Source organism: Pagrus major, chromosome 10 (genome assembly GCF_040436345.1).
Source record: "Pagrus major chromosome 10, Pma_NU_1.0".
Taxonomy (NCBI): Eukaryota; Metazoa; Chordata; class Actinopteri; order Spariformes; family Sparidae; genus Pagrus; species Pagrus major.
This window is the reverse complement of record NC_133224.1, coordinates 7859291-7878731: the sequence shown is the minus strand read 5'-3', so window position 1 is coordinate 7878731 and position 19441 is coordinate 7859291. Positions and strand designations below refer to the sequence as shown.

Genomic DNA, 19441 nt, shown 5'->3' with positions numbered 1-19441 from the left:
CGTGTTGTTTCTTGCATTTAAGAATACAGCGTTGAACAGTTAGAGGTTGTGAAGTTAAAGGTGTTGTTGATAACATTCAGCCAGTAAATGTAAACAACACCGCCACTGTTGTTCGAATCACCTGCCTGTCATCTCGCTAACCTTAACGTCGCTAACGCTAGCTAGCTAATGTTGGGCAGAACTCGGCCATCTTTACGTTTTCACAACCTGGCAACCATCAAGACTGTTGATGCTGACGAAACCACGCGATTCCAACGGCGTTATACTATCGGCTGACAAACCTTGTTAGAAGCTGCAACCAATCGTACACAGACATGAACAAAACAATCATTTTAGATGTATTATTTAAAAAAAATAAAGTAAAAAAGATTTGGCAGCCAAGTGAAACACTGATGACACATAGAGCTGAACACTATAAACAAAAAAAACATTAAAATCCATAAAAACATACAGCATAATAAACATTTACACCTGGTATTAGCCTACATGTGATCTTGTTCAACAAATAAAGATTTAGTGAAAAGCAGTCCACTGACCCATCTTCTTCATGACACTGTCGGACTCACAAACGATCCAAATCGATTCAGCAGAACCAGAGATATGACTTTTTATTCCACGCATTCTTCTTCCTTTTCTGCCTACATCGTGACATCGCTGGAGGCAGTTTATCCGATTACATGCAGCAGCCACAAAAGGCGTTATGCTATCTTTTTTCACACATGCATCAGAACTCTAGCAGACCTATAAACACCCTTTATCATGTAACATTGGTGGAGTCACCCTTTTTTTGTGCGTTAGTTTCCCACGATGTGCTGATTCTCTTGTGCTTGGATGTGACTTTGCTGCAATCCAGGAGGTCCCTAAATACCTACATCTGTGTTTTATTTCAACTAATGATGTATGGTAATGTTTTTAACTTGCTTACAAACATGATTGTGGCGAGTGATTTCGTAACGCTTTTTTGGCAAAAAACCTTGATCTTGACCTGTAGAACTACCGCTGTTATTTCCAGTAATGACCTCAGTGCAAACAAAGCAAAGCTGTGATTTGGATAAATTAGGTGCCGAAATTGACTTGACTTGCACAAAAAAGCTGAGATGACTTCTTCCAGAGTGTTAATATCTCACAAAACGTGAACAATCCAACACTGTTTTTGGCACAGTACATAGATGAGTTTGCAATGTTCGGCCTGATAACCGTGCAGAGAGCGAGGGGTGACGGGTTCACTGAAATCAGGCGGTGTGATTGTGTTTTATTTAAAGGAGCTTGTTTGTTGCAATTCACATGTATTAATCACTTTTTTTATTGCCCATATGCGAGCGGGTTGCAACACGACGTGAACATTGCCCTGTGGACGATTTGTGGATGATTACTTTAAGTTGTTTAACGCCGCTGCACTGTGGATTGTGAGGATGTGACTTCATGCATGTTGTCGAGTGCCTCGTCTCAGTGCCCCTCTTCGCTCTGGTAAATGAGAGTAATTGTAGCTAAAGTTGAGAGATAGAGTCTGCTTAGATAAACTTCCAGCACAGCACAGAAATACCACTGTGACGTGTTTACGAAACCAAAGCACTTTATCTTAACATGAGGTTTCACTGCATTCAACGTTTGCGATTCTAATGAAAGTGGGTTTCTATGACAAAATGACTAACAACGTTGCTCATCCGTGGAAGTTTGTTGTGACAGAGATGATAACTGGAGTCTGATCTGTCGCTGTAGAAGCACTGATGCTCTGGGGTAGTTCGGGGTTAATGACCTTGCTCAAGAGGGAGGGGGAGGCAGAGTACTAACGAGGCTTCCTCTCTGCCTGACTGAGATCTTCCCACAGCTTTGCGTTGATGAAGGCATCAGTTCCAAGAAGCGTTGTAGTACCTGTTCAGACTGGTACAGCTGTCCTCGGCCACAGACCGCCAAAGTCTCACATGAGGCAATATTACAATCAACAATACCATCTATTTTTTTCCCAGCGTAGATTAAAATACTATTAATTTTGAAAATAAGCATGAATCACTATCCAGTAAATCGAGATTATATCCATTCAGTGACTGCCAGTAAAACAGTGTGCAAGATGACAAGGGACAATATCGAGTGTCAAATGTTCTCCCTCTCACCCGTGGGAAAGACTTTCACAACGCCTTTTTTTTTTTGTTTGTTTTTGTGTAGTAACTGAATCTAAGATTGTGCCAAGGTGTTGTCTTTCTCATGAAATTCATTGCTGACTGACGTCTGTCTCAAGAGCCAGAGGGAAGAGACGGGGGGGTGAAAAGATCAGTTGAAACGATCTGCATTTCCGAACTAAATTTTAGTGAAAACTACGGCGTTTAAAGGTACGATATGTACAAATTGGCCAGCTGTTGAAATCATACTCCCAACAAACAGGGGGCAGCATATCGCCACAGTAACTGCTAACTGCTGCTAACTATATTCTGTTTATCCGTCCATGACTGGGGCTATTGTTAGCTTGTTAGCTCAGTTAGCCGTGCAGCTAGCTGGACTACGAGGGGAGTGTTGGAGCTTTGGACCCCTGGGAGAAAAAGTTTTTCTGGCTCGGGGCTAGTTTGTTAGCATGCTAACTTCAGCAGGTATCTCTGCAGCGTGAACAGTTCCTTCTTCACGTTATGTTCATAATTTTAGTTAATTTTTGAATGCTTTGAACTGAAATTCTTACATATTGCACCTTTCAGTGGAGGTAAAGTTGATTGTGATGTAAACTGTGGGAAAATGTTGCACGTGTCTTGTTGCACCTGTTCAGACAGGTGCAGCTTCATCAGTCACAGCCTGCCAAAGTCTCACATGAAGCAATATCACAAACCTATGGACAGACACGTAGGCTTTGGAGTCAGGTGAATAGGGTGAAATTTTAACTAATAAATATATACGGTGGCCCAGAAGGGTCTAACCAAATGCTAAAGCCACAAAATGAATGCAAAAGTCAACAACACAAATGACAGGTGACTTCTGCGTTTGTGTTGTGACATTTGTCACAGGCTGCTGTAAGCTGTATACATTTGCAGGACAGAAATCTGAACAGGTTCAAAATCCTTCTTTCATATTGTTGATACAGAGTCGAAGGGTTTTACAGAGGAAGATATCGGAGATAATGATCCCTGCACACATCTGTTTGTTTTTCTTTACCTCCGCAATGATTTATTTTGAGAGAAAGGTCGACGCTTCAGTCACCGCGCCCTTTCTCAAGACAAAAACGTGTGCAGAAATTGAGGTTTTGATTTCTTGTACGATAAAACAGGCGTGTGTTGTTGCCTTCGGCAGATCCCTTTTTTATGCCTCAGTGAACCAGAAAATGCTGCCAATAGCCACTTCTGTAGAAACATTAATCAGGAACGTTTGGTGTGTGTGAGTGTAATTGAAGCACAGATTTCTGGCCCAGAGTAAAAGACAGAACTAATGTCAACAAAACATTATTTATTGGTACTTGTGGTACTTTACATGTGTATTTCCATTGTCTGCTTCTTTATACTTCCACTCCTCTACATTTTGAAGGCTAATGTACTTTCTACTCCACTACATTTATTTGATAACTATAGTTACTAGTTACTTTTACAGATTACAAGCTGCATCAGAGCCAAAACAGAACATTTAGCAGTTTACTTGTACTTTTGATACTTAAGTACATTTAACATCAGATACTTTGAGTATGACTTTTGGATACTATCCAACACCAACGCATCTCGAGATACGTGGTTTTCACTAGAAAGGAAGGTAATCTGAAAAGTAACTAGTAACTGAAGCTGTCAGACAAACGTAGAGGAGTAAAAAGTACAATATTTACCTCTGAGATGTAGTGGAGTAGAAGTATAAAGGTCCAATAAATGGAAATATTAGAGTAAAGCACCTTGAATTTGTACCTGTACAGTACTTTAGGAAATGTACTTTCCAGGTTAAGATTACTGATAAATGATGATGCAGTAAAGAAACACAATTTAATAAAAGACAAGTATTTTGTATTCATCTCAGTTACACAAGTAACTTCTGTTCAATGTTTCCGCTGATGGAGTGTAACCGAGTACATTTACTCAAGTATTGTACTCAAGTACAATTTTGAGGTGGTTTTACTTCCCATCTCCTGCTACTTTGTGCTTCCACTCCACTACATTTTGGCGGCCGACCTTGTACTTTTTACTCCACTGCATTTATTTGATTACTTTAGTTACTAGGTACTTTGCAGATTACATGCAGCATCAGAGCCAAATATGTGTATAATTTACTTTTGATACTTAAGTACATTTAATATCGGATACTTTAACTCAAATATTATTCGTATGGGTGACTCTCACTTTTACCAAAGTCATATTTTGACACGATGTCTTTACTTTTACTCAAGTACGACTTTTGAGTACTTTTTACAACCCTTTTTAAAACTTTTTAAAAAAAAAGTTTTCTGATACTTTTTAAATATGACATGATATATGATATATAACAATGAAAAGAGTTTGCTTTTTTTCTGGTGTAGCTCTCCTCATTCATTGCACCTGCATGTCGGTTACTTGGCAGCTCAGCAGAGGTGAGGGGGTTGTATGTTGAGAAATTGAACATCTGGATTTTCCGCTGCAGGGACTAAAACTTGCATGAAGCAATGGCAGTTAAAACCAGATAATATCTATGCAGTGGTTGCCAGTAAAGCAGTGTGAAGCCATTAAAGTGGCCAAGTTGATTAAAAAAAGTTATAGTAGTTTTCCCATGGTGGCTCTTTTACCTTCATGCACAGTGAGAATTGGGGACTGAATCTAAGAGGGCGCAAGTTAGGAGTGAGTTCTTTGTCTAATACATTGAGTGACTGGTCATTTGTCCGAGAACTCAATTCTTAATCATATCAGCTGCAGTCTCACTCCTCTGGTCCCGTCTGCAACACCGTAATCTCGTACTCTCCCTTTTATGTAGCTGGAAGTTTGGTCATTTACAGCAAACAGAGACTGTGATTTTTCCAGAGAACTGGAACCACACACTGTGACCCCAGCTATGAAAACAAGACTGCCTTGATAATATTCTTTCTCAATGTCAACTCACTTCTCAGCTATAAGAAAAGACTTTGATATCAGGCAGAGATATAGTTCTGGCCAATAAAGCAGCAGTTACTTGGCTCTTTAAAAGCCAGCAAGGGCTCCAAATGGGCCTCCCTCGACTAGTGTTAACTCATCCTGCCTCTGTCATGCATTAACTGCTCTCCCCGATTGGCCCCAACTTCTACAATGTAATGTAAGACATCTCAAGCCTCTCGTATAAATGTTAATTTCAATTCTGAGTCGTGTATTTGAAATGACCCAAAGTTAAATCCAGGTGAACATTCCTTCCTTTGGAAGAATTTGTTTGTAAAATGAGTCAGAACAACTGGCAGATCTGTGAGGTGAATCAGGCGGTGACATCCGACAGATCGGTATCTGCACCTGCAACGACTGCTTGTCCTTCAGGCTACCAATATAATATGACTGGGACATGAGGCATCCATCTATTGTGCAATATTTTTAGTACAGAAAGTTAGTTATTATACACTTAAAGTCAATTCAGTCATCAGATTTGAACACCAATTTAACAGAGAAAGAGGGAGATAAAATAACCCAGACAAGGCCGATTGTTGGAAGTGTTTCAGCTCTGAAGCAACTACACATCCACCATGGGAACAGTCTGTGATTCAGGACTACTAGTTGGCTGGAAGGACTTTATTCGAACCAGTATAATGGTGGGAAAACAACTGATATAAACACCCGAGAAGGCCCCTTTCCAGGAAGAGTTCACAGATCTGGCAAGAAGTGGTGTCGTATGAACGAAGGACAGGAATGAGAATCATCTTGTGACGTGGGAAGGCTATCTGTAATATGTTGGAAATGTGACTGGACCTTGAAGTAAAATACATTCTCACATACGTATCATTTACATTCATCATTTTTATGGATATTAGAAATACTGGTGTGCTGTAAATGCAACTAGACCGGGGTGTTTATTTTATTTCTTTACAAGAAATCCTTTTATTTCTCTGACCTACAGTTATTTCATTGATTTTATTCTCATTTTACGTTTACATTTATTTTGATCATTTGATCCGCTTCAAGAATATGTCAATGTTCATATAAAAATAAAATAAAAAAGAAATTATTAAAAACCTACAACATGATAAGAAAAGGTCTCAGTTCGCTGTTAACAACATACAACACTTCAAGTACAGAGACAAACAAAAGTCCGTCCTCTTGAATAAACAAACAGCTTGTGCAGCTCATGGTAAATCTAAACTGAACAAAAATATTTTCTCTCCATTTCTCTCAAATATTGTTCACAAATCTGTCTAAATCTGTGTTCGTGAGCACTTCTCCTTTGCCGAGATGATCCATCCCACCTCACAGGTGTGGCATATCAAGATGCTGATTAGACAGCATGATTATTGCACAGGTGTGCCTTAGGCTGGCCACAATAAGAAATGGTCTTTTGTGTATATAGAAAATGTTTTAGATCTTTGAGTTCAGCTCATGAAAAATGGGAGCAAAAACAAAAGTGTTGTGTTTATATTTTTGTTCAGTGTGGATGCTGTATCAAGGCAACTGGACGTTTCACCTCTCATCCAAAGAGGCTTCTTCAGTTCTAACTAATTGGACGGGAGTAGGCTGGCTTTTAAACTCTGTGTGGGAGTGTCCTTACAGGGACATCTTCTATAGACTACAAAACTTCTTCCGACTTTCCATCAGGATGAGGGTGACAAGATAAGGCCTGAATTTTCATTTTTTGGGTGAACATTCCCTTTAACGTGGACAGCGATGACCCAAAAAGGGTTTTCTCTGAAGCATGGATTAAAATCAAATCCATGAAAACTCCATCCAGCTATGTTTGTGTTGGAGAGATGGACGGACGCTGGGAATCTTCTGGTGAGACGACAAAACCCTTCCCCGGGGGGAACCATGCCTGCAGGGCTTCTCTCCAGCTGCTGCTGTTGCAGAATGTCAATAAGATGTCGAACACTGCGGGAAGAGAGTTCAGTTCAACCACAAGAACAAGTACAAACAAGATGTAGCACAGGACAAGGCTAGACCACACAGTGCCTCACAATTAAACCAAGGTTTATTAACAATCTCAGCTCAGTCGGTAGAGACTTGGCTTGGGGACTGGAGGGTGGCCGGTTCAAGTCCAGCTACAGACCATAATATGGAAGTGGGCTGGCAGCTGAAGAGGTGCCAGTTCACTTCCTGGGTTACTGCCGAGGTGCCCTTGAGCAAGGCACCAAAACCCCCATGTGCTCCCCGGGCGCCTGTCATGGCAGCCCACTGCTCCTAGTTTGCAGTGTGTGTACTTACAATGTGTAGCTAGTGATGGGTTAAATGCAGAGGACTAATTTCGGGTGTGTTTGCATGTCACATGTAAAAGACAACTGACAAAATAAAGATTCTTCTTCTTCTTCTAAAGGGCTGCTCAGTGGTTGATGATTGTATCAACTGCAAATATGCAATCATGAAATGCTTTAGCGACCCTGATCACAATTCATTCCAGATGTGCACCTTTTATCAACTAACCCCGTTTCTATTGAGAAACATTTTGGCTCAGGAGTCTTCAGAGTGAACTAAAATAATCTTTTAGCAGCCAAAAAGTCCGGGCCTATTACTTTCCTATCCATCTTTACCATGACTCTGCAGCCCTGATAGACTTGCACGTTAAAAGCACTGACTCACCTTGATTAATAGCCAGGATCTTTGAGTGGAAGTTCTTGGGGTTGTGCTTCTTCACCATGTACTCGTCTATGGGCAGCCTCGCCGTGCGGATGCTCAGTTCTCGTGCCCTCGAGTAGCTCAACTTCTGCGGGGGAGAAGAGCAAAAACATTGGTAGAAATCCAACTCCTCACAGAGCACACGTGCATTTTACTGCAGTGATGTCAATTACGAGAACTCCTGGCTTTTATCTGACCTGAACAAAGAACAGAGTCAAAATCTAACCAGTCAGACTGACCTAGCTGATTGTTGCTGTGTGAAACTGCTGTTTTTGGTTTTATTGTGTAATACCTTCTGGATGCTTTCATCCACGAGGCCACCAAGTACGTACACCTTGTCAGCATCCACTGTTTCTAAAGCTGAAATGAAAGAGGAGTTAAAAAAAAATAGCATCAGGCAAAGACACTATAAATACGGACATAGGAATGTATATATAGCAGAAATGGCAGCTCGAGCCTGCGACTTGGACTCGGGTCACACACACAGACTCAACTCTCGCGATTTGTGATCATCGTCCCCTCCCTCTCGTTTCACAAGCGCGTGCCCACAGATGAGGAGGTGTGCTACAGCTACAACACAGCTCAAGACAACACCACGGCGAACACATTGGCATCTGCTGTGCTGTTAGTCATCACCTTTGAATACCAGGACCTCACATGCCCAAACAAAAGACTCGCCGAAGGCAGGGATCCTAAGTGCTTGCTTTGAATTCCTTAGATGTAGTTAGGCAGTGTTCTCAGCTGAACGCATGATGATAGATCGCTCATTCCAGCCATGAGAGACTCGAGGCTCGGACTTGCAAAAAAACAGACTTGTGAGCATCTGTGATTTATAGCTTGGCTCCGAAAATTTTTTTTTTTTTTTTTTGTCTCGCTGTACATTCGCTAACCCTCTAGGCTCCTATTTTTCAAGCTTAAGATGGCTTATCAGATAATGCAAAATGTCTTTATCATGTTGTATATGATTGTAGTTGTATTTAGGCTGTTTTTTTAAATAAAGTGAATTTTCTTTCTCTCATTAACCTTACATTCTCTTAATATTTTATTATGTGTATGTTTGAAAACATCATTTAACAACGTGAAAGCTGCATTAACAGGACTGTATCATCAGTTATGGATGCATGAACGTGGTCAGAATGCGCCATCTGCTGGCCAAAATATGCATTTCATTCAACTAAAAACTTTGTATAGTGTATACACTATTTATGAGATTCAGTGCTTCTTTAAAAGTTCATCTCCTCTGCGCAAAGATATTTCATCCATAAACGCCATTGAGACTGACCTTCTTCAGCATCTGGTGTGAGGTAGACGATAGTTTCTGGAGGAAAAAGGTCCAGGCAGCTTTCTTCCGTTATGTCCATCTGAGAAATGATAGTTTTCAGAGTCTGTTGCTGAAAAATTCTTGTCTTGATCACAAGATAATTACTCAGAGGCTCCATTTTAGGCTGAAATAACACTTAAAATATTTGTCTGCAGCTTGACTTCAAAGCTTTTAAGAAAAGAAAAGAGATGTCCTGCTTCGTCTTTCCTTTAAGAAGTATTTACCAGCGAACTCAGGATGTGAACAACAATAATCACCATGTAGTTGAGGAAGCCTTCGTTCATTCGAAGGCACTCTCTGTAGAGACGACTGTCCTCCTTCAGGTCTGTCAGGAAAACGTGAAACGGTCGTGTCGCCTTCTTGTTCGACCCGTACAGCCGTCTTAACTGGCCCGCCAGTCGACTTACCTCCTGAGCCAGACAAACATACACAGATGAAGGTCAGTAGATCAATGCAGACAGGTAAATGTCTCTCTTATGAAAACCATTTTTTGGATCAAAACTAGCTGTTTCAAAAAAACACTGCTTATCATCACCTACCTTGTCCGACATGCTGTCTGTCATACTCAGGTCGACGCAGAGCTTGAGCCCTGTGGACTGAGCCTCGGCTAAACGCTCTTTGGTGATCGCTTTCATCACCCGTTTGGAGAACTGAGGAGCATCTCCAGTAGCACCTGTAGGACAAAAACACAAGATAGACATGTGTTACGGCTACTTTCACCTTCAATCTCCCGACTAAAACAACACTAATGTTTGCTTCTCTTCACTTGATATTTACCTGATTCCTTCTCGCGGTTGAGCTTCCGCCTCTGCTTCTCTTCTTTCCTCTTGTTCTTCTTCGCTGCCAGCTGCCTCTCCCAGTTGCGCTGCTTCCTCAACACGTTCTTCTGTTGATTAAACAGACAAAGCAGCATTATGAGTGCAGAATAACTCCATAGTTTTTAAGGGATACTACCTTAACAGATTTTTTTTCCCCTTCCACAATAAAAGATCATCAGTTTTTGGTCATAAACAGGCATTTGTGTAAACTACAGGAACACAGGTTGGGTTTAAGCTTGTTGACAAGAGATTTTTGATCTTGTTTGAGGGGCTTTCAAAATATTTTATAAGTTTCTGAGATCATGAGGAATCGTGTATTTTATCAGTCGAAGACATCTGAAAAACAAGAGAGTCGCCTAATGTAAAGAAATGAGGTTTCAGGCCTGAGAAAAAACAAAAACCCAACAAATGCTAAAATTAACCTCACTTAATTTGATTAGACGTCTTTTTGACGGCACATCGGATCACTTCAGGAATCAAAAACAACAAGTTTTTATGTTTTCAAGTTGGCTTTCTTTCAATGGCAGAAAAGACAAGTGTGGGCAGCATTCGGAGGTTTTTGTTGTTTACATTTTGCAGAATATAAACCTCTATTTATACCTATACCTGATTACTATATTATGTTTTTAATAAAGGACAGAATCAATACATAAACAGTCAAAATAATAAGTAGTAATGCTGCTTGCCTGGAAGTCAATGCTAGCTCAAATAGGTTGTAAAGTAGTCCTTATTTCAAATGAAGGCTAAATAAACAAACTTACTGAACAGGCTGTATCTTCTCCTCCTGGCCTGTCTTCCACCACATCAGTCTCCACGTCTATCTGAAGCAGATCCATCACCTCTGTAACTCCATCCAGCTGCATTTCACACACATCTGAATCAATACGTGCCATTTCAGTCTGCAGCTCTCCTCAGTATCGACTGACTTCAGATGCATCACCTGAAGAACAAAAACAACATTATAAATGGTCGAATGGCTGGTTTAATGAATGAAAAGTCACACGTGCGTCGCCACCGTAACACCATCTACTTTATAAACATAGCGTTGTTCTGAAATTCACTCAATTACGCATTTAAAAGAGCATATACAGGTATGAAGAGGGAAAACATGCCTCAGACGAAGTCGTCGCTCCCAAGTTGTGAGCGGCGCATGTGAGTGACGTCAGAGTAAACAAAACGAAGGGGCGGGAACAAGAAGATCAATACGGAGGAAAGTAAATAAACCAGTTCGTGAGGGCAGCGTAATACTGATATAAATCTGATATAAATACCAATAAGAGATCGGTGTGAAATGTTGAATACACATTATGAATCTATTTTAATCAAATAGTTAATCCCAGAAGTCCCAAACTTTTCTTATTCTAATCTTCTGCACAATTTGCAACATGTTGACTTAAAATGGCGGACATGTGTTTGGTTTTATTACACTTCCGCCAAAGAAATTAGTACCACAGATTAATTAGAAACTCATAGTCATAAGCCTGAGTATGAGTATGTCCACGCAGACATGAGTCTTGAACTGCACACAATAAAATAAAATAAAACTTTTAAACGTTTTCAAACCGCTTCCTGTGTTAATTAATCATGCGCAGCGCAGAGGGGCGCCACTTATGTAACAGTTGTTTTACCGTCATTACGATGCTGCTGGTGAGTTAATCCCTTCATTTATTAATTTACATGTGTCATACAGTCTAATTAAAAATGAATGATGCGTGATTAGAGTTTGGGATACTCTCTCAAGCTACAAAGAGACGTCAAATCACAAAATACTGGCTGGAAGTTCATGGTTGAGCGCAGGCTAGTTAGCATCAGAAGTAGCATCAGTTTATTAGCACAGCATTAGCGGCTAGCTGAAAGTTATCCTGTTACTAGCTAAGAGGTTGTCTTAGCAAGACAGTTAGTCATACAGTTTTTCTAAAACGTGTTGTAGTTTAAATTTGGTAAGTGGCTTAAACGTGTTATTACTCATGTTGTTACTCATTATCAGTCTGGCTCCAAAAATCTGTCAAGGTCAGGACTGACGATGCTAGCTAGCGCTGATACCCAGCATACGCTAAATTACGCTAAATTTACTTAGTTACATCGAGATTACATTGAATTGACGGCTAGCTAGTGTGATGTTGGATTTCTAAGCATAAAAAATACTTTTGCTGTGAAGGTGTGAGTGCTAGCTAAGCTTGTTGTAGAGATGGAGTGAATATGACTAATTAATCTAGCTACGTTATCCTGACATCAGCTAGAGTATCTTGCTTATTAAAAATCATCACGGTTCGGATTAAACATGTATTTGTAGGTGGAAATTTAACATACTATTAGTGTAGTAGTTAACAGTAATAACACAATGCAATACGTAATTGTTTTGTTATAACAAAACTTCAAAAGAGCAAGAACATATTTTCCTCCACTGTTACAAAAGCAAATCTTCACGGCTTTTAATGTGTGGTCGTCGTGAGACAGTTTTCATGTTGAACTATGTGAGTTGTCTTACCGCGATACTTGCGGACACACGAGAACTCTGGCGTAACCTTGTTTGTAGTCGGACACCAGATGTTGGTGCACACTCTGACGGTTAGCATCTAGCTCTTATTAACATAAAAGTTGAATATTGTCGTCTTTCCCTTGGTGGCATTGTTTCTATCTGAAGTTGTTTAAAACTACGTGACACGAGCATTCAGTCGATATAGATTAATTCAGTGTTGTTTAAAGTGTCGGCTCAAAAAACATTAGTTAAACCAATGTTGTTGTTAGCATTTGAAGCTAACACGCCGCCATGCAGCGTTACAGCAACCAATGAGTGGCTGAGAGGAGGGATATACCACCAGAGAGCATTGTGGGTATTGTGAATAAAGATAATTTATAGATTAATTAAACGTTCATAGAGGCTTTGATCGTGCGAACATGTTTCATGTATAGACTGTGCTTTGTATTGTCAGCAAAACGGTGTTTAAATGTATTTTCTGAAGCAAATGTTGTCATTATGTTCCGTTTTAATGTTGTTGTATCTTACTAACAAACGCAGACACACGTGTATGATGTTGAGGCTTTTATTCATTGTAGTCCACTTGTTTGCTATTAAGATATTCTTTATAATCATTATTTTAAAAACAAACATGAGCTGTACAGCGTTTGGATGTGAGCACCATGACAGAGAAGCCCATGTTCGTCACACAAGTAGTTGGGCGAGTGCGACTATCTGGCAAGACTATACTTTCAGGGATCATTTCTATAGTTTCTAACTTGAGGAATGTGTTTCTAAAGTGTTTGGTCTCGCTAACCACGATGAAGAGTTGGTGATACTCCTCTTTGAGCGTGAAGCGGGTAGAGAGACTTGATTCAGTTCATATGCTCTCTGCTTTTGATGACCGTTCACTGTCTCCTCTGGGGACAATGAGGGGAGGAGTATGATCAGAGTGGTAGTGCAATAATGTTGAAAATCAAAGTTGTTCTATATATTAGTGGAGTATAATATATGCAGCTGTCACCATGGGGTTTACACATGTATCATGACAGTAGGGGTACATGAAGACGTGCATGCAGTATTATTTCTAGGTCTTTTTTGTCCTTTATTAAACTAAATTTATGCTACTTTAAATCTATAATCTGCATGCTGTATTTTTTACTCAGCATTATTGTTTTATTCATTATTAGCTTTAGTTACTAATCACTTTGCAGAATTTGACTTTACCTCCACCCCTGTCTTACAAATATACTGACATCCCATTATTAGGGATGTAATGGCAATATACTAATGTGAAAAGTAACCAGTTTTACTCTTTATTCTTTACTTTGTTATAACAAAACTTCAAAAGAGAAAATATTTCCCTCCACTGTTACAAAAGCAAATCTTCATAGCTTTAAATGATTATTCGTAGTGAGACAGAGTTTTTAAATGTTCTGTATGTTTTCGCCCAGGAACTGTCATGAAACCTTGTTTGTAGTCGGACACCAAATGTTGGTGCACACTCGGACGGTTAGCATCTAGCTCTTCTTGACATAAAAGTTGAATATTGTCGTCTTTTCCTCAGTGGCATTGTTTCCATCTGATGTTATTTTAAACTACGTGACACGAGCATTCAGCCGATATAGATTAATTCAGTGTTGTTTAAAGTGTCGGTTAAAAAAACATTAGTTATACCTCTGTTGTTGTTAGCATTTGAAGCTACCATGCTGCCATGCAGCATTACAGCAACCAATGAGAGACTGGGAGGAGGGATATACCACCAGATAGCACTGTGGATATTGTGAATAAAGATAATTTATAGATTATTTAAAAATTTATAGAGGCTTTAATCTTGTGAACATGTTTCATATATAGATTGTTCTTTGTATTGTCAGAAAAACGGTGTTTAATGTATTTCTGGTAGCAAATATTGTCATTATGTTGCATTTTAATGTTTTTATATCTTACTAACAAACGCAGACACGTGTACATGTTGTGGCTTTTATTCATTGTAGTCCACTTGTTCGCTACTTAGATCTTCTTTTAAATCGTTTTCTTTATATAAACAGCTGTACAAATCAATTTAAAATCAATTTTATTTATATAGCCCAAAATCACAATCACATTGCCTCAGTGGGCTTTACAATTTGTACAGTGAACAATATCCTCTGTCTTTAGAACCTTGATTTGATTGAGGAAAAACTTGGTATATTGAGAAAAAAAAGAAAAAAGTGTCCAAAAATGTTTGGATGTGAGCACCATGACAGAGAAGCCCATGTTCGTCACACAAGTAGTTGTGCGAGAGCGATTATCTGGCAAGACTATACTTTCAGGGATCATTTCTATAGTTTCTGACTTGAGAAATGTGTTTCTAAAGTGTTTGGTCTCGCTAACCACGATGAAGAGTTGGTGATACTCCTCTTTGAGCGCGAAGCGGGTAGAGAGACTTGATTCAGTTCATATGCTCTCTGCTTTTGATGACCGTTCACTGTCTCCTCTGGGGACAATGAGGGGAGGAGTATGATCAGAGTGGTAGTGCAATGATGTTGAAAATCAAAGTTCTTCTGTCTTTAGTAGTTTATAGTACATGCAACTGTCACATTCTCTTACATTGTCTTACAAATACATTGACACCCCATTATTAGGGATGTAATGGCAATATACTAAAGTGGAAAGTAACCAGTTTTAGTCTTTATTCTTTACTTTATTATAACAAAACCTCAAAAGAGCAAGAAAATATTTCCCTCCATTGTTACAAAAGCAAATCTTCATAGCTTTAAATGATTATTCGTAGTGAGACAGAGTTTTTAAATGTCCTGTATGTTTTCGCCCAGGAACTATCGTGAAACCTTGTTTGTAGTCGGACACCAAATGTTGGTGCACACTCAGACGGTTAGCATCTAGCTCTTCTTGACATAAAAGTTGAATATTGTCGTCTTTTCCTCGGTGGCATTGTTTCCATCTGATGTTATTTTAAACTACGTGACACGAGCATTCAGTGGATATAGATTAATTCAGTGTTGTTTAAAGTGTCGGCTCAAAAAACATTAGTTAAACCTCTGTTGTTGTTAGCATTTGAAGCTAACACGATGCCATGTGTTGGAACAGCAACCAATGAGAGACTGGGAGGAGGGATATACAACCAGATAGCATTGTGGGTATTGTGAATAAAGATAATTTATAGATTATTTACAAGTTTATAGAGGCTTTGATCGTGTGAACATGTTTCATGTATAGACTGCTTTGTTTTGTCATAAAAACAGTGTTTAAATGTATTTCTGGAAGCAAATATTGTCATTATGTTGCATTTTAATGTTGTTATATCTTACTAACAAACGCAGACACGTGTACATGTTGTGGCTTTCATTCATTGTAATCCACTTGTTCGCTATTTAGATCTTTTAAATCATTTTCTTTGTATAAACATCAGCTGTACAAATCAATTTAATCAATTTTATTTATATAGTCAAATATCACAATCACATTGCCTCAGTGGGCTTTACAATTTGTAAAGTGAACAATATCCTCTGTCTTTAGATCCTTGATTTGATTGAAGAAAAACTTGCTATATTGAGAAAAGAAAAAAAAAGTGTCCAAAAATGTTTGGATGTGAGCACCATGACAGAGAAGCCCATGTGTGTCATACAAGTAGTTGGGTGAGAGCAGTTATCTGGCAAGACTATACTTTCAGGGATCATTTCTATAGTTTCTGACTTGAGAAATGTGTTTCTAAAGTGTTTGGTCTCGCTAACCACGATGAAGAGTTGGTGATACTCCTTCTTGAGCGCGAAGCGGGTAGAGAGACTTGATTCAGTTCATATGCTCTCTGCTTTTGATGACCGTTCACTGTCTCCTCTGGGGACAATGAGGGGAGGAGTATGATCAGAGTGGTAGTGCAATAATGTTGAAAATGAAAGTTGTCCTGCAGTCACTGTATGTGAAGCATTAGTACTGTGTGTACTGCATGTGTTAGTCATTGTTATTCACATAATAGGTGGTTAAAGACACGTAACAGCATGCAGCAACATTTGTAAACCTATTTTGTACTTAATTATAATAAATTCATGCTACTTTAAATGTATAATCTGCATGCTGCATTTTTACTCAGTATTACTATTTAATTTATTTTATTCATTTTCAGCCATAGTTACTAATTACTTTATAGAATTTGACTTTACCTCCACCACTGTCTAACAAATATACTGACTCCCCATTATTAAGGATGTAATGGCAATATAGTGAAGTGAAAAGTAATGAATTTAACTTTACTTTCACTACATAGATTTGATAACTTTAGTTACTAGTTACTTGTGCATCAGAGCCAGTGTAGCACATTTTGAAGTCATATGTTTTATTGGCAAATGGATAAAAAAACAAAACACTGATTTACTTTCACTTGTACTTTTGATACTTAAGTACAATAAATGTCAGATACTTTAAGACTTGTAATCAAGTTCTATTTGTATGGGTGGGTGACTTTAAGTAATATTGTAACTTGATATCTTTACTTTTACACACGTATGACTTTTGAATACTTTATACAACACTGATTTTAGCACACTGCCACATTGTTTTTTAAAAATATAATGCTTTTACTCAACCACATTTCAAATAAATCTTTTATCTGACAGCTGGAGTAACTTTTTAGCTTCCATAATAACATTTTATGTTGGAATATTGAATTTAAAACCCATGTTGCAGCGGCCTGGCGTGAAAACCAACCCGCAGTGTAAATCAAAGTTTTATTGCTGCATTTACTAAACTAAATCACCGTGAGTGTTTCTCCCTACAAGCAATACAAGTGTGTGATTTGTTGTTGGGATTATTGCCAAGGATACGCATGGAAAGCAGCATTATTTCCCCAGGCTCTTTTTCTTTTTCTTTTTTTTTTTTTTCATGAAAGTACAAATGTGGGCTTGTCTGCTGGGCTTTTTTTTTTGTTGGGAGCTTTAAGGAGGCGGGTTTTTAATCCACCTGCCAACAAGACGGCTGGGACAAATTCCGCTGTGCTGGCCTGGAGAAACACTCAAAACTAAATTAAAAGAGAAAAAAAAGAAAGAAAGGAGGAAAAAAAAGGAGCAACCAACGAGGTTTCTCTTCTCTCTTTGAATAGCTGGTGTTAGACCGTGTCAGTGATTGACGTGAGAAACTGGAGGAGGACTGGTTCTGGTCTCGGAGACGCAGCTCAGCCTGCTCGGTTGTACTCGTGCGGTTTTGAAACTTCATACCGGGCAGAGGAAAGGGATTAATTTTGATTTTTTTATCGGTGGCTTGACAGACAAGCAGTTTTTTAAAAGCTTTTCTTGGGAGTTTAAAGGGTTTTTTAAAAAATTTTTTTTAAATAGCATCTTCAGGAACTGGACATTTGCAGTGAACGCAGCGTTGTTGGCCGCACTCCCGGCGGAAACATGACATACAAATGATGTTTAACATTTCTATAGATGGAGGTTCATTCTCTAAAAACTTGGAGGACTTCGACTCTATTCGCAGTGTTCTCCTGTACAGGTCAGTAAAGCATTTAGACTGTTATCTACGTAAAGTTTTTTATAGTCTATTGTTTCATACAAACCCTAAAGTTGTAGGTTGTGTTTGGACGGAGGGTCTCTGAATACCGGAGGGGATTTAAAAACCTCGTGCGAGTCTGCAAGGAGCTGGAAATGAGACGGCAACAAAATAAAAGCACCAATTTGCGTGTGCGAATTACAAATTCAACAAACGCGGATTTTATTGCCGTTGCTTCCTCAATTCTCGCGTTTCTCTGCGGTCGTTTAATCGTTATGGGAGTCAGAAGTCGGTTTAAAGCGACATTATCGTGGTTTTCGTACGTGAAACCCCTCGTGATGTGTTATTTTGACATAGAAATGGTTACTTTTACGGCGTGGTATTCAAAAAAAGTGACGTATATGCGTCGTGTCTTTACTATACACGTATTAAAATCAGTGACGTTTCCCTGTAAATATAACACGAGCAGGAATGCGGTGTTGTCCGTGTCGTCGCTGCATTATTTAACGGGATGAGAGCCTCGCGCTGCCAGGTAGAGTGGCACATTCCTGCCCGGCCGCCGCCACAAAGCGAAGAACACTCGGCTCCGAAAGCTTGTGCGTTGTCAGGGGCAACTGCGCCTTCCACCAATCAGAGCGAGCGCACTCGCGTCACGTGACAGCACCGGAGCGCTCGCAACATGGCGCTGGAAACATCACCGCTGGTTTGAGGTAAAAGTTTAGCTTGTTGTTCGCGGTAGCGTCGGAGGTAAACAACGCCGCGTGTGACAACAAAATGGCCTTTTTAGCAAATTCCCGCCAGTTTGCCGAGAAAACTCACGCGGAAGAAGATGGTGCCGGGCACGATAGTGACCGCGAGTCTGCATCGAGTCACTACAGCTCCGACTACTCTGAGTAAGAAACACACACTGCAGACAACAATATGACAACAATGCAGACGACGATAGGAGACTTGAAGCTGTTTAACGAGCGAGCTCACAAAATAAAAGTTATCACTGTTTGTGAGGAGGAGATGCAGTAACCTGACACGCAGCAGTCGTTTTCATGGCTTACATTGCAGATATGAAGCAGAGGCTGTTGTGTGTGGCTTCCCTTGGTAGTTTATTTACATGTGTAAACTAAAATTGGTTGTTTTTGTGTGCATAAGTCTGAGCATAAGCTTTGCCAAAGAGGGAGCTCCATCCACAGTTTCCGTCTCTCCTCCCTTGTGCTTTTCATAGCTTGAGGGAGTGTTTTCAGTTTGGGAGGTAAACCTTCATAAGTAATTGTATGCTTCTAGCCGTCCCCTGTAAATTTATGGATATCGTGTTGAAGCTGCTGGCCACAGGTTCTTCAAAGCAGGTTTTAAAAGGAGAGAAACCAAAAGAAAAAATATCCAGCTTTAGTCCCTCCCATTCAGTCAGGCGCGTGGCTACGCTTTGTAAATATAGTAGTTCTTAGTAGCGCTTGTGTGTTTGTTTATTGCAATATGCACGCGGTCAATAGCTGATAAAAGTACATTTAGATATAGTATTTTTGAAGCAGTAATGGGGAGACAAGTTGACTGCAACAGTTGCCCAAATACTGAAAAATATGCATGGATAATATGGATATCATGGCATGCAAATACAGGCATTTATTATACATTTAACTTTATTTGAGCCTTTTAGACCACAAAA

At 39.5% G+C, this 19441-nt stretch overlaps 2 protein-coding genes and 3 non-coding genes across 5 annotated transcripts in view; 4 read left to right on the top strand and 1 right to left on the bottom strand.

Moving 5' to 3' along the window:
* Positions 1-5660: 5660 nt before the first annotated feature.
* trmt10b (tRNA methyltransferase 10B) lies at positions 5661-10758 on the bottom strand. Its single transcript, XM_073475087.1, has 8 exons — positions 10604-10758; positions 9802-9910; positions 9564-9697; positions 9282-9434; positions 8986-9064; positions 7996-8063; positions 7668-7791; positions 5661-6962 (listed from the first exon to the last, which is right to left on the bottom strand). The coding sequence occupies exons 1-8, from the start codon at positions 10733-10735 to the stop codon at positions 6826-6828; spliced, it is 936 nt and encodes a 311-aa protein (XP_073331188.1). The 5' UTR covers positions 10736-10758; the 3' UTR covers positions 5661-6825.
* A 2282-nt stretch (positions 10759-13040) lies between these two features.
* On the top strand, positions 13041-13257 carry LOC141004199 (small nucleolar RNA U3). The gene has a single exon (XR_012179805.1). It is a non-coding gene; the product is annotated as a small nucleolar RNA U3 (small nucleolar RNA).
* A 1342-nt stretch (positions 13258-14599) lies between these two features.
* On the top strand, positions 14600-14816 carry LOC141004192 (small nucleolar RNA U3). The gene has a single exon (XR_012179798.1). It is a non-coding gene; the product is annotated as a small nucleolar RNA U3 (small nucleolar RNA).
* A 1141-nt stretch (positions 14817-15957) lies between these two features.
* LOC141004198 (small nucleolar RNA U3) lies at positions 15958-16174 on the top strand. The gene has a single exon (XR_012179804.1). It is a non-coding gene; the product is annotated as a small nucleolar RNA U3 (small nucleolar RNA).
* A 1530-nt stretch (positions 16175-17704) lies between these two features.
* Positions 17705-19441, top strand: part of intu (inturned planar cell polarity protein) — a 30489-nt gene continuing 28752 nt past the window's right edge. The window contains exon 1 of the mRNA XM_073474630.1: positions 17705-17787. Within this exon, the coding sequence (XP_073330731.1) occupies positions 17705-17787 (83 nt within the window). The remainder of the gene's footprint in view (positions 17788-19441) is intronic.